Source organism: Nylanderia fulva, unplaced genomic scaffold (genome assembly GCF_048542155.1).
Source record: "Nylanderia fulva isolate GAGA-0341 unplaced genomic scaffold, ASM4854215v1 Scaffold34, whole genome shotgun sequence".
Taxonomy (NCBI): Eukaryota; Metazoa; Arthropoda; class Insecta; order Hymenoptera; family Formicidae; genus Nylanderia; species Nylanderia fulva.
This window is the reverse complement of record NW_028190411.1, coordinates 2,490,848-2,505,687: the sequence shown is the minus strand read 5'-3', so window position 1 is coordinate 2,505,687 and position 14,840 is coordinate 2,490,848. Positions and strand designations below refer to the sequence as shown.

The following is a 14,840-nucleotide window of genomic DNA, read 5'->3' as shown; positions in this document are numbered from 1 at the left end:
TAGATAAAAATTTGGCATCTTATCTTTATGTAGATAATACAAATATGTATTATCTTTACTAAATTATCTAGAACAATTTTTAGATAATTTTGGTTTAGAATCATAGCACATACAAAAATACTTAAATAGTAAAACTTAGGCAGTAAGCGATAAAAATTTATAAATAAAAATATGAATACGTATATTTTTATATCCCTTTCATAATTTACATAAGCAGTCTTAAAAATTATTATCTAGAATTTAGATGAATCGCCATATAATTGTATCTTCTAGAAGATATATTTTAAACAAAATAATCTTGATCTAGCTAATTTAAAAATATCGTCTAAACACCACACTGATTGTGTTGTATTCATTGATCACCAGAACGATAAACTAAAATAACATTCTCATATAAAATATTCTCGCAGGCTGTCAACTGGTGGAGCGTGGGTGTGCTAACATTTGAATTACTGACCGACACGTCGCCTTTCTCCAAGGATGGCTACAACACCCAGCAGGAGATCTCGAAGAGGATCCTGAAGGACGACTCACCGCCGAAGCCGAGTAACCTGAGCGACACCGTGTGGGACTTCATCACCCGCTTGCTCGTCAAGGATCCGCGACAGAGGCTGGGCGGCGGTCCACGTGACGCGAAGGAGCTCAAAGAGCATCCGTTTTTCATGGACGCCGCGCCGGATTTCACCTGGGAGGCTCTGGAGAATAAGCGGATCAAACCGCCCATCGTTCCGTTTCGGTGATCAAGCACGAATTGGACATTAGCAACTTCTCCGACGAATTCACGAACATGAACGTCGCCGAGAGCCTTGCGCGACTCATCAACGCCAACAACATTATCGAGAAGGATTTTAGGGTAAATTCTCGTACGTTCTGCTTCCGTTCTATCGAAGATGAAAATTTGACAATTGCTAGTTATTATAGAGAGCTAATTGTAAGATTTAGATATGATATAATATCTTTTATATTTTTAATAAAATATATTATACACATATATATATATATTATTAAAATATAATGAAATATATTATTTAATATAATAATATATTTAAATATTTTAATATAATAATATTTTTAAGAAATTCTTAAAACATTTTAGGGTAGCTAATACAAGCCATAAAAGGCTAGCTAATATTTTTTTCATGTGCGATCGGCCAAAACAAAATACATTTAATGTATTTTATGTATATATTATTTAATAATATATTTTGTATTACACGTGCATCCAAAGTGGCACTTTGTGTGCGTGTTTTCTGTGCGGAAAACGGCCGATTTCCCACCTCTATTCTAGCGGCGACGCGGTGAGTGAATAAGCCGCATTCAAAGCCATTGCCTACGGCTGAGCCGCGTTTAAAGTCATTGTCCACGGCTATTCCCGCACCGTGCCGTCGCAAGATGACGGCGTGCGATCGGCCACCTCGCGCACAGAAAACGCGCACAAAGCCACTTTGCCTGCACTTGTAATATAAAATATCGTGTGTATCAAGTGCGGAAAGTTGACAGTTGTTCACTCGTGTGGGGTGGTCGCACGAGCCGAAGGCGACCACCCCACACGAGTGAACAATTGTCAACTTTCCACACTTGATACACAATATACTATATTATTTACTTAATATACTTCTTATTTAAATTAATATTCTTCAGAATTTCTTCAAATATTTGTTATACAAGTGTAATAATTATCCAGGGTTATTCGTACGTCGCGCCTTCGATACTATTCAACGACAACGTGGTGAGCAGAGACATCTTCGGCAACAAGCCGTTCCTCGGGTTGTGCTTGCTTCACAGGCACCAGCCGCGGCCTTCCTTCTTCTCCTTGCACGAGATCCGCTTCGACGAGTCCACCTTCTTCCAGACTTACGAGCTGGACCGAACCGGGTCGAGCCTGGGTCACGGCAGCTTCTCGATCTGCCTGCGATGCCGGCACCGCGACACCCGGCAGGAGTACGCTGTGAAGTACGGTGACTGTACGGTGACACAATAATTAAATATAAAAAAAGCTTCTTTTCCTACTCGTCGTATAACAATAATTGCAGTGCTGTCAGTAATACTTTTCACCGGTATTCGTTTATATAATTCATTGAGTTTTCTGTTCTGTTGACACTAGAAGATGCCATTTGACACTTGATCGGCGCAGTGTCACTTCCGGGAAGAAGAGGAGCCGGCCTGCGAGCAGCGGAGCAAAGCAACGCGCAACGTTCCGGTGACGTCGAAGATGACGGCTGATGGCGATGCCTCCCGCGATGGCCCACAACAACAGCGGTGGAATGATACAAGTGATGAACGAGAATAATTTAAGTAAGATAGAGAGATGCGTATCCGTCGTTTTCTTCTCTTCTTCGCTCGAAGCAGTCGCGTCTAATCATATTGATCCGTCTCCGCAGCTTCCTCAACGACACGGCTTACAGAGAAGCCATTGAAAATTCCTCCATATACAATAGCAGATTATGCCGGGAACGACGTCTTCGCATGCCTTTTCTAGATTTGCAAACGGGTAAGATTAATCGCACAGTGGTGGTGATCGTTTTTCGTCTTCACGATGATTGGAGAAGTTGGTGTGTCTGCGCTTTTGGGCGTGATTTACTGATTTATCGACTGGATTTGTTGTATTTCTATAAATTCCTGTCTGCAAAATCATATGTTCAAAGTTATTAGACTATAACAATGCTTCGAGTCTGTAACTACTTATTTTGAGGTCAATGAAACTTGACCTTTTGTATCGATAGCATATATATAAATTATAAATAATATATAAACAATAATTTAATTGAATATATGTAGAAAATACACTAAGTGTGTTGCGCAAACTTTCTATGATTTAATCTGAAATTAGTAATGAAAATTCTGTTCTTAATTTGGAGCATTATTTATATTAATGCAATTGTAACATCAGTTACAATTAAAGTGATTTCAATTATTTATCTATTTATCTTTGTAATTTATATTTGTGAATAGCTATCTGCAAAATCATATATCAAAGTGATTAGACTGTAACGATAGTTCGAGTCTGTAATTAAATATTTTGAGGTCAATGAAATTTTTGACTTTTTGTAATTGATAACATAATTAATTAAATATATATAAATTATAAATGATATAATATATAATAATATATAAATAATAATTTCATTAAATATATATTAATATATAGATAATATATAATTAAATATATGTAAATGATACGCTAATTGTGTTGCGCAACTTTCTATGATTTATTATTGAAATTAATGTAGTTGTAACATCAATTACAATTATAAAAAAATTATATATATACATATCTTTGTTTTTACATGATAATATTTAGGATTATGTAAAACTGCAGGTGTGGCACAGAATCATTCTACACTTTTTGTCTTCGAGAGAAAGATTACCAGGATTGTTAAATGGTCAAATTTACACTTCTCCAAGCAAAAGATGGCGAAAGAAACGACGGCAATACTTGATGCACTATCTACATCCAAAACGAGGATTAAGAGGTGATACAGAGGATGGAACAGAAGGCATCGAAGCTGTTACGCACATAAATGACGATAGCAAAGATTCAGTAGTACTTAAAGGTAAACAAGAAAGAATAAATATTTTATTTAATTATTTATTTTATTTTATTTAACAAGAAAAGATACAAATTTTATTTAATTTTATTTATATTATTATGTAGAATATATATTTATAATATTTATATATATATATATATATATATATATATATATATATATATATATCGCTCTTCATATCTTTTGCATCAAAATTCGACCTTCGAAAGGCTTCGAGAAACTTCGAGAATTTTATATCTGTTTATTTCCTTTGAAAATACTTACACGAATACGGCCACATACATGCGAAAAGTACCGAGACAAAAATAAATATAAATAAAAACAACAGACGAGACAGAGAGAGACGAAAGACGAGAAGCACAGAGACAAGTATCAAGACTTAAGAGACAAAGGAAATAAACAAATATAAAATTTTCGAAGCTTTTCGAAGGTCGATTTTGTCGCGTACGAATAGAAAAATTGCGATATTAATGAAAAGAAGGAAAAAAGAATTACAGGGTCGTCAAATTTTACTTGTAAGAAAAATAATGAAATTTAGGGCTTCTGGCTCCTGACCGATAATGTTGGAATTGTAATGTCAGAGGCGAGAAAATATATGCTAAAAATTGCATTTTCGAAATAAAAAGATATTTCGATGAGACAGCACTTCAGATAGCTTTAAACTCTTAAACTATTGCCAAAACGATCCTTTTTCCTATATATAATCAATCAACAGCTGTAAAATGATTAAGAATAGTTTTCGAGGTATTTTAAAAGTGATGTAAACGTAATATGTTCCATCGAAATATCTCTTCATTTAAAAACGGCATCTAAGAATTTCCAGCGTACGCTTTCACGCTTCTGACGTCACAATCTGACATAGCCAGGAGTCTTGATTCGATGTCAAAATGAATGTAAAATATTGGTCTTGCGCGCGGTTTTTTGTTTCGCGAGTTCTATATGGATTACTTGTCATAATTAACGATTTGGCGGACTGAAATAGGATCAGTTGCTGTTCTGTGACGACTGTGATCGTGGATACCACATGTATTGTCTGGCTCCTCCTCTTGCGTCACCGCCGGAGGGCTCCTGGTCGTGCCGCTTGTGCTTAGCCGAATTTTATCGCCGTGATTAAGTTCACTCTCTGGGATAGTATATAGATATATACATATATATATATATAAGTCACGGAGCTATTCTTGCTATCGCTGTGGCATACAACGTCTTGGTCGTCTTATTAGGAGAATTAGGAGAGTATTCGCGAGAGCTCACTCGTACACCTAAGATCTCTTCTTTTCGACTGAACTGGCAGCACTAGTTCAGAGTTTATCTTTTTTACTCCACATTGGAGGGAAAGAGATAAGCTCTGAACTAGTGCAGCCAGTTCAGTGAAAAAGAACCAGATAGTATTATATAATACAGACACCCCAAACTTTTGGAGGGGAAAGAAGAAAAAAAAAGGAAAGTTCATTGATCATTATTTATTACAAAATTTATATTGACATATTATTATCAGCTTCTTGTTACATTATGTTGATGATAATAATAATATAATGACGATAATAATTAGAGAAGAATACATTTAGCGTAATCTGTCATTATCTCAGGCACTTGGTGATCTCGACGAGATAAAGATGTAAGGAGGCACATATTTATATATAATTTAATCGAGATAGTTTTTAGAATATATATATAAGTGTATAAAGATACAACTCATATATAATTTGATCGACTGTCAACAGAGTCCTTTAAGGAGAACGAACAGAGAGATTATTAATTTTAAAGGCGAAGACGGAGTTCGATTTACTGATGATCTTAGATTTTACATTCGTGTACCGAACAAAGTGTATTTTTTGCTCATTTTATGAACTGACACATACATACACACACACACACACACACACATATATATATATATATATGTACATATATGTATGTATATGTGTATATGGAGATTTATATATATTACTAATAAACAAACTATAAGAGGTTTAGTCGAAGATTGTTAAATAGGACAATACTCTCCTAGTTCTGTATAGACTATTCTACTCTTAGTCAATGATATATATTGAAAAGTATTTGATTTTGCATTCAGAACTTTTACAATTGCTTAAATTTAACGATGAATTTGGCGATCTCGAGTCTTCACTCTAACTCTTAGCTCCTCACGCTATCGACTTGACTAACGAATCAACTTTCATAGGAAAGGAAAAAGAAAGAGAAAAGGAAATGATAAAGGTAAATGAAAAAATTTATTCTAGGAAATCATGATATTAATAGTATTTGTTCTATGAATAGTGATAAACGAAAATAGAATATTATCTCTGTTTCTCTGTATGTGTCATGATACTCTAAAGCTTTTACACTTAACGAGATAACTATATTAATAATAGCGACATAGCTGCCATACGCAGACTTTGCAGCACACTCGCAGAAAGATTATAATTCTACATGTTCTTCGTCACATTTAGCCCAGTATTTTTATATTTTATATATTAAATGTACTTAATTTTAAGAAACTGTGGTGATATTTGGTATTCGTTGATATCAAACTTCGTTTCGTAATTTGACAATTTTTACGACCGCCTAATTGTACAGCTAATGTCATATACATATATATATATATATATATATAATCTCATTCTTAAATTAATTTTTTTACGAGTTTAATTCTTACAAGAGTTTTTCTCTCCTCGATTAAACTGGATCAAATTTATATATTGGTATCGCTTATTTTTAATATTATGTATACAAATTGGAATAAAAACGTTAGTTTATACAAACTGGATTATTAAGTTTAGAGCAGTCTTATTATACGTGCCATTGTACACATTTTCAACTACAAGAGAAGGAGAGATTAACACAAACGACATGACTCGAACAGGTGCTACATTTCAGGGATTAGCTCTTTGTTTGGACGTTACGATTACTTTGTAATATTGGCAATGATGTTTTATAAGGAATATACATACTACATTTTACTAGTGTAGTAAATAATTGCTATGTAAGATATAAAACAAAAGTTAGTAATCCGAAAATTATAACATTTTTTCATAAAAATAGTGCTAACATAAATGGATGTTTGACTTATTTCAAATATTCCTTTCGATCCATGTAAACGAAGTACACATATATATGTATATATACGGAGATGAAATATATATTATCTCCGATTTCATCCAGTATGAAATATTAAAGCAGCTTCTCACGAATCTGTCTCCGTTTAATCGATCTCGATTAAAATTTCGGATAGAAGTTTTCGTTGCAAATCAGGTACGGTGGCATCTTTAGCTGGATAACCGACTGGCAGAAGTAAGACGAGCTTTTCGTTCGATGGACGTTGAAGAAAACTGCGTATAGTCGGTCCACAGTTCAACGGGGTCGACGTAAGGGTCACCAAACCGGCGTACAACATTTAGAAAAAAATGTTCAATTAATTCAATTATATTTATATTTTATTTATATGCAATTGATTCGATTATTTTGTGAAAATTATTTTTAAAAATTATATAATTGAATATAAAGATATATCATTTAAATTGAATATTTAATTTGTATTCAATTATATAATTCAATTCAATGAAGTGTTTACAAGAAGAGTTTGTGATAATTCCCTTCTTGGGGTATCTCAAACTTAACGTTAATTAAAACACATAAATGTTGTAAAGATCATCAAATCGGCGTACTATATTAAAAAAAAATGTTCAATTAATTCAATTATATTTATATTTAATTTATATACACTTGATTCGATTATTTTGTAAAGTAAAAATTATTTTATGAAATTATATAATTGAATATATAAATATAATTAAATTTAAGTAAATTTGTATTCAATTATATAATTCAATTCAATGAAGTGTTTACAAGAAATCGTCAAGTTTGTGATAATTCTTTTCTCGAGATAATTTCTATCTCAAACTTAACTTTTAATTAAATTTCTTAATGAATTGATGTGTTTGAATGTTTTTTGATATTTTATGTTAATATATATTTTTCGTAATTGTTACAGATTAAACATAATTTTTCGAAAAATTCTTGTAAAAAAAAAGAAGGCTCCTTTCCTTCGGACAAAAGAGATTTCACCCCGATTTCTCGCAAAGGAAAATTATACCTGTATGGCAGTAATGAGGATCCCGCACGCGATAGAAACGCTCATCTCGTGATAATAATGGACCTTCCTCTTTCCATTCGGCAGAGTACCGTAGGTCTGCTTGAACACGAGTATCAGATACGGGGCAACGGTGAGATACTCCTTTATCTAGTTGGTCCTCAACGGAGACAAGTCGGTGGTCCATTTCATGCCCATCCTTTTCTTATAATTGATCTCCTCCTCCTGCTCCACGATACTTCTGATTTTGGATTTCACGGTCCGATTGGATATCACGACGAAACTCCACGGTTCTGTGTGCGCCCCGCTGGGAGCAGTACCTATAATAGGTTTTAAAAAGCACGGATGTGTAACTTGAAAACAGGTGGAAATTGTCAATTTTATTTCTTTTTTATCTTACCCGTGAACAAAATTTTTTATACATGACAATTTGGAATTATATAGAAATATATTAAATTATATGTATAATCGCAAAATTATATATGAAATGTGTCCATATGTAATTAGATAAAAGGGCTTTTTATATATAATTATATAAATAAAAATATAAAATGTGTTAATAAACCGACCACAACTGGCAATGTTATTCTTTCAAAATTCAGACAACATTTCGACCTTAGTTCAGGTCCTTATCAAGTCTGCTAAGAAATAAATTGACACACTTCTACATAATAAAATTCATACTAAAATTCGTCCTACGTTTGTTGGACATTAACGTCGTGATATTAGAAAACGAATCAACTAAGCAGCCTTAATAACCAAATCATATATAGAATTTAAATTCTCTGTGTCTTTCTGAAGGTTGATCGTGTTTAACAACACGAAAATTTAACAACACGATCAACTTTCAGAAAGACACAGAGAATTTAAATCTTATATATGATTTGGTTATTAAGGCTGCTTAGTTAGTTCGTCTTTTAATATCACGACGTTAATGTCCAACAAACGTGAGACGAATTTTAGTATAAATTTTATTATGTAGAAGTGTGTCAATTTATTTCTTAGCAGGTATGATTTTTATTTAATAAATTTATATACATTGATTTACGCTATTTATCATTTTTTAAAAATGTGCTTTTTATTAATAATTTATCAACATTTATAATTATTACTTTTTGATTGTAGACTTGATAAGGATCTGAACTAAAGTCGAAACGTTGTCTGAATTTTGAATAAATAACTAAAGAATAACATTGCCAGTTGTGGTCGGTTTATTAACACATTTTATATTTTTATTATTATTTCACTGGCGATTTATATTAAATTACTCGTAATAATTATATAACTTTATATATATATATATATATATATATATATATATATATAATAAATATTTCTTAATTCATATATCTAAATATATATGTTTCATATATAACTTGACATGATTTTATATATGAACCCTTATAATTTATATATATAAATTTATATAATTATATATAAAAATGGACGTATTTCACGTATAATTATATATAAAAAATTGTTTCTCGGATATTTAATTTTATATGTAAATATTTAGATATTTAAATATTTAGATATACCTGCGGCCCTTATAATTTCGTGGATAATTTCCTTCGGAACGGGATCCGGGCTAAAGTATCTTCAGGTACGTCTGGCGGCTGTCATTTGATAAAATTCTGACGCCCGAGACAGCGATTCCTTTTTGGGTAACCGGACATACCGATATGGTATGTGCTTGAGATCCTTTAGCAAGGCGGGTTCTTCTTCTTCTTCAATCAAGTCTTCATCTATTTCTGCAAGATAATTCGGAATATTTTACGCGATTGTGTTATTCGATATAATTTGCATTATAATATAATTTGTATTTTATATAATATTATTAATATTAATTATAATTAGTAATATTTATAATTAATATTATAAGTTATAATTAATATCAATAACATAATATTCGCGATATATAAGTTAGTAAAAAAAAGTATTGTATACTGTTTTATTATATTTTTAATTTTGTTTTTATTTTTTAGAGTATATAAAATATTCTAGCTCTTTTCATTTAGAAAATCGTGAAAAAGAAATAAGAATCATTTAAACACGACCGACAAAATCGAGAGATTTTAATCGTAAAATTAACAATCTTATCTGTTGACTAACTCACTGGAATTCCATGGCATTCACGCTTGTATTAAGTAAGGACACTCATCAATTTTTTCATTATTAATTTCATTATCCTTACTTTCTATTATTTTCTTGATTGCTTAGTATAGTAAAAAATTGTTTTTAGGATTTTAAGCACGAGGCATCGAGCGAAGCACTTTCATCTTCCACTTTCATTTTCTAAAATGAGACAAATACGACTCTGTTCCGCTCGATAACAGTTATATATACACAATGACAGATTACTTTCACTCGGATCCGTAGATTCGTCGGATGCTGGAGCGAGGGGCCTCTTCTGTGGTCTCCCGAAAATTTTGCTAAACAGAATGAGGGAAATGACGCCGACTAACAGGTGATAAAAATATTTCGTCACGAAAGGCGCGTATTCGGAGAACATCTTTCCGGTCTCTCCTTTTCGTCGCACAACAAGGAGGGAGCCTCTCTCGCGCGCGACTTTTTACTCGCTACTGATCCGGATCGGAATGATTTTCACACTCGACTCTCGAGTCATCAAGGTCGCAGATATAAGATATCTGAGAGTGATATCGGGAACGCATTCCGATAGCGTCGGGGGATAGAAAAATCATTATTCGAGCGTGTATTAAATTCGCCCGCGCTATTATAATGTCGAAACCGAGTGTCTCTCTTTTTGACATTTCTCGTTGATGCACAACTCATCGAAGAAACGCGTAAAATTGATGCGTCAGTCGTTTCGTGGAAATTGCAAACCTCTCTGATATACGCTATATACATTTGTATGTAAAATTTAAAATTTTGCAAACATATCTACCAGCTCGTTTCCCTCTTTTTCTCGTATTTTTCAGTAATAATTAACTCGATATCGTCGCGTGTTGTTTTTCAACGTTTGCTTACATCCAACATTGTTACGAAATTGTTATCGTAGATTTGTTACACATGAAATGACCGATCGATATATAGGAATAATAATAATAATAATAATTGCGCGCGTTTTATTCTCGCGAATGACAGAAAAAATCTGCAAAAACTACCAGTTTCAAAGGCACGATTGAAAACGATCCTTGTAATCTTCTTAATTATGTCAGTTTATGTTAGCCCGATGACAATTAATTCGCTTCGTTAAGATTTTAAAGTTAGCCAAGAGCATTTTTAATTTGCATTTTAAATACATTGTCTTCGTTATGCTACTAAATATGATGACCAAGAGTGAGTGGAAACTTTCCTCGATTCTCTATTCGAAAATTTCAAACAACTTTACATCTTTGCTGTATACATTTGTAAGTTACACAACTTGGTTCAATAGAATCCAAAAAAAAAATGGAAAGAATCTGAATGAAATTTTCTTTGTTACGAGATATGTAGCACATTTTTTTTTTTTATATATGAACATGAAATTTTTGCAGGAGAAAATTTGATCCTAAACTTATCTATTTTTTTTTCTTGTATACAGTTTTTCGTATAATCTCTGTTCTTTTAGGCCTGATCCTTCTTCCCCTTCTGTTCGAAAAAAATTACCGAATCAATTTATCAATTCACGTCCAATTGATAACGTGAAATTTTCACTCTCATTTCACGATTGGAATATAATGCAACGCTCGTCGTGTCGACCTTGATTATCAATAAGGAAAAATCGATACGCAGAATTAAGGAGAACGTAGTATACACAATTCCCCTTCTCTCTCTCTCTCTCTCTCTCTCTCTCTCTCTCTCTCTCTCGATATAAAATTATAGAAGATATTCCGGCTGTACCCTCTTCGTCGCGCGTGTCGTCTTCTCGATCGAAAGGAATAATGCAATACTAAAAGCTGCCTTCGAGACTAGTTCGTACGAGACATAAAAAAAAACGATGATAAGAAATTGTACAAGATTCTCCGGAACAGGACTGTGATATCGCGCACCCGACACAGGCGTTAGATGCACACAATCAAATTTCCTCGAATTTTTATATAATTCAATTACTCTAATTTATATTTCAATTATACGTCCAATTACCAACGAATCATTCCAGCATTGATTAAATATTCAGTACAGAGCGCTGTATTTAGCTCGAAATACGGCTGCGAAGCACGAGAAAATTTTGCATCCAATATTCAAAGCAACTTTAATTAGAATCAATTTCGCATTTAATTACAGTACAATATTTTTCTCAATTTAAATTTTTACCAAAAAAAGAGACAAATTTCGAGTATGATGTATTTATCCAGAAAATTATATGAACGCATATAGAGACGCGAAAGTTTGAAGTTTTGCATCGAACAATAGCAATTTTATATTAAGCAGTGAATTATATATATTAAATATATATATAAAAGAATATATAAAAAAAATATATATACAATTATATAAAAAGAAATATATAAAAGAATATAATATATATTTATGTTATATATTATGTTATATTATATTATATATTATATAAGAATATATAAAAATATATAAAATATACATATCTAAATATATAAAAAGAAATATATAAAAGAATATAATATATAATGTAACGTACAATATATAAATAATATATAATATAGATAATACAAAAAGAGGACGTAAGTTCTGTCGTAGCGAATCTAACAATTCATCGTTCCCGCGCGTCCGCGATACGGGCCTGAGAGCTGTCAGCGCGACCAATCGGAGCGCTGCGCGCGCATCTAGGTGGTGAGGTGGCGGCGGGAGGCGCACTCGCGCTCTGCGCGCACAGCGGGTGGGCACGCAGTAGCGAGAGGTGCACGGGTCGAGCAAGACGTGTCCGCGCGTCCGTCCAGGCGCGGCGATATGTGCGGGCGTGTATGCGAGACGAGATCATGTGAATAAGATCCGCGGCCCGGCGGCACGCACCTTCGACGACGTCACAACATACGCGGTGTCGTGGTATCGCGCGCGACGTACAATTTTTCGAGGAGGAACTCCGTCGCGGAACTCAGCTGCACCTTCTGCACGCGCGAATCGGCCCGTTCGTGCTGCGCCGTCGTTATTAACTGTGTACATATATATATTTCTCGCGTACGTACACGGAACAGACACACGTGTGCGCGAGAAGACGGACGTTTCTCAAGTATTATGCGCGAATGGGCGTATTATTCTGGATCGAGGATACCGAATCGCTCGTCGATACGATAATAGTGCGCGCGAGAGACGGACGTCCAGCAGGAACGGCGATAACGGTGACAAGTGCGCCGCGAAAGGGACAGGGACGGAGATAGAGCGAGCGAGGGACAGTGTGTGTGTGTGTGTGTATGTGTGTGTGGGAGTGCGAGAGAGAGAAATTGAGGTAGAAGAGGACGCAGTGAGGGAATGGAGAACGCCATGCAGCCGCCACCCCCTCCACCAGCCTTCGACATGCCACAGAGCAGCAACACCGAGCAGACGGTCACCCACGAGTTGACATTCGGTAAGTCGCTAATCTGTCATGTTTCGCGATATCGCTCGAAAGGTCTTAGATAGACGCGATCTGACGTTTATCGATCGAAGCGACCAATTTTTCGTCCTTGACAGGTACAAATAATTCTCTCGCCCCGAGGGAATTGAACTCTCGCTCGCTCTCGGCGAAATTATCGTCGGTTTTTTCCCTCATTATATACATGTTTTCCAGACATCACTTGGCTGTGACGCGATACCTGTACGATATATGTAAAGCATTTCCGAAAATGTGTTACGCAACTGAATCTGTTGACACGCGCCGACAATCGTATTTTTATACTTTTCGCGAGAAGGAGAGAGAGAAGGAGAGTGAAGTTGTTCTAGAGAGAGAGAGAAAGAGAGAGAGAGAGAAAGATTGTGCGTATAAAAATATCAAATGTCAGTGTTATATAGCGAGTTTAAACTGACGGCAGCGCCATCAATATTACGCCGTCGACACGCGACGCGAATATGGTATAAAATTATAATTATCCTTACGGTATTTGGCACGAGAGAGAAAATTCCGCGTCGATTTAATTCCGCGGCGAGGTTACTCGAGAAAATCATTTAGATGTATTTTCGTGAAATTGCTCATTTTAATATCGACTGCTGCGTAAATCGACTTCTCTCTCTCTTCATATTTAGTAACCAATACACCTAAGCATATAATTCTACAGTCATTTTAATCCTGGGAGGGGATTCGTCGTAAACACGACACCGTCGTGAGATTTTTTTTCTTTGTCGTATTCGAAAGAGATACGTGGAAAAATCGAAGATTCTTTGTATCTATTTGCCGTATTCTAATCTCATGTTTTGCCCACTGTGACTTTATTAGACCGCTCTCTTTCTCACGTTTCTTACAAAGATATAACGTGAGAGACATGCATGTAAACACGCATGTTTTTAAATAAGATATTCTTATTGAAGAGAAACCACGAGACGCACAAACATATGCGTTTGTCATATTTATTTACCAATGCCGGATGTTGAAAAATGTTTTTTTTTTTTTTTTCGATACGATTTTTTGATAAAGCACAGCTATCTCTGCGAAATTGAAACCCTCTCACTATTCTCAGAATTTCAATAAATATTAATTATAGAGTTCTGATTCTCCTTCTCAAATGCTCTAGATTTTTCTTCGAAAGCTGTCTTTCAAGAATTCCCTCGACAAGAATTAGAACTCATCAATGCTGATTACAATAAAAGGATTACAAATGAAATTTCTTGTATAGCTAACACGTAAAACTAGCGTTCATTTTAGATTGTAAAATTCATTTCAATTTTATTTAGTTATTTAATTAACTGCGTTATTTAATGTATTGAAAAATTTAGGAATCTTGGAAGAAGACAGAATTTATTTTATTGAAATTTTGCAAATGGAAAGCTAAAAGGTTGTTTTTTTGTTTTAAATTTAAAAATTTTATATCTTTTTGAATTATCAATATTTTATGAAGATTCTGGCTTTCGAAAAACTGCACTGAAAAAATAAGTTATTGAGTTCGAATAAGTGTTTATTTCGATATTGCCAAATAAATCATTTATTTGAAACTAATCATATTGATTTGAATTGAAAAATATTTATTTTATATAACAAAATTCTTTTCTCAAAACAAATAAATATATGTTTCAAATAAATGATTTATTTTACGGCAGTAGAACAAATATTTATTAATTTAATAATTTTTTTTCAGTGCAGATAATTAATTAAG

General features: G+C 33.8%; 2 protein-coding genes and 3 pseudogenes across 7 annotated transcripts in view; 4 read left to right on the top strand and 1 right to left on the bottom strand.

Annotated features, from left to right (window-relative positions):
* LOC114944924 (ribosomal protein S6 kinase alpha-5-like) overlaps positions 1–2,204 on the top strand; it is a 55,125-nt pseudogene extending 52,921 nt beyond the window's left edge. The window contains exons 6-8 of the transcript XR_014925247.1: positions 411–853; positions 1,685–1,953; positions 2,105–2,204. The product of XR_014925247.1 is annotated as a ribosomal protein S6 kinase alpha-5-like (transcript). The remainder of the gene's footprint in view (positions 1–410; positions 854–1,684; positions 1,954–2,104) is intronic.
* An 18-nt stretch (positions 2,205–2,222) lies between these two features.
* LOC114944954 (zinc finger protein DPF3-like) lies at positions 2,223–6,605 on the top strand (annotated as a pseudogene). The gene is made up of 5 exons (XR_014925239.1): positions 2,223–2,306; positions 2,380–2,491; positions 3,320–3,554; positions 3,880–3,920; positions 4,534–6,605. The product of XR_014925239.1 is annotated as a zinc finger protein DPF3-like (transcript).
* Positions 4,997–11,063, bottom strand: LOC114932832 (iodotyrosine deiodinase-like; annotated as a pseudogene). Its single transcript, XR_014925249.1, has 5 exons — positions 10,003–11,063; positions 9,180–9,392; positions 7,645–7,961; positions 7,271–7,273; positions 4,997–6,936 (listed from the first exon to the last, which is right to left on the bottom strand). The product of XR_014925249.1 is annotated as an iodotyrosine deiodinase-like (transcript).
* The window catches only part of LOC114932830 (uncharacterized), a 22,332-nt gene continuing 16,029 nt past the window's right edge, over positions 8,538–14,840 (top strand). Inside the window, exons 1-5 of one of the 3 annotated variants that reach the window (XM_085485104.1) lie at positions 8,538–8,649; positions 8,767–8,846; positions 9,174–9,326; positions 9,627–9,788; positions 9,884–10,108. The gene's annotated coding sequence lies outside the window, so the exon portion shown is untranslated. Of the gene's footprint in view, positions 8,650–8,766; positions 8,847–9,157; positions 9,327–9,626; positions 9,789–9,883; positions 10,109–14,840 lie in introns of all 3 variants that reach the window. The other 2 variants (XM_085485105.1, XM_029305234.2) reach the window with 2 other exon arrangements.
* Positions 12,410–14,840, top strand: part of LOC114932829 (ribosomal protein S6 kinase alpha-5) — a 48,724-nt gene continuing 46,293 nt past the window's right edge. The window contains exon 1 of the mRNA XM_029305231.2: positions 12,410–13,123. Within this exon, the coding sequence (XP_029161064.1) occupies positions 13,027–13,123 (97 nt within the window). The 5' untranslated portion in view covers positions 12,410–13,026. The remainder of the gene's footprint in view (positions 13,124–14,840) is intronic.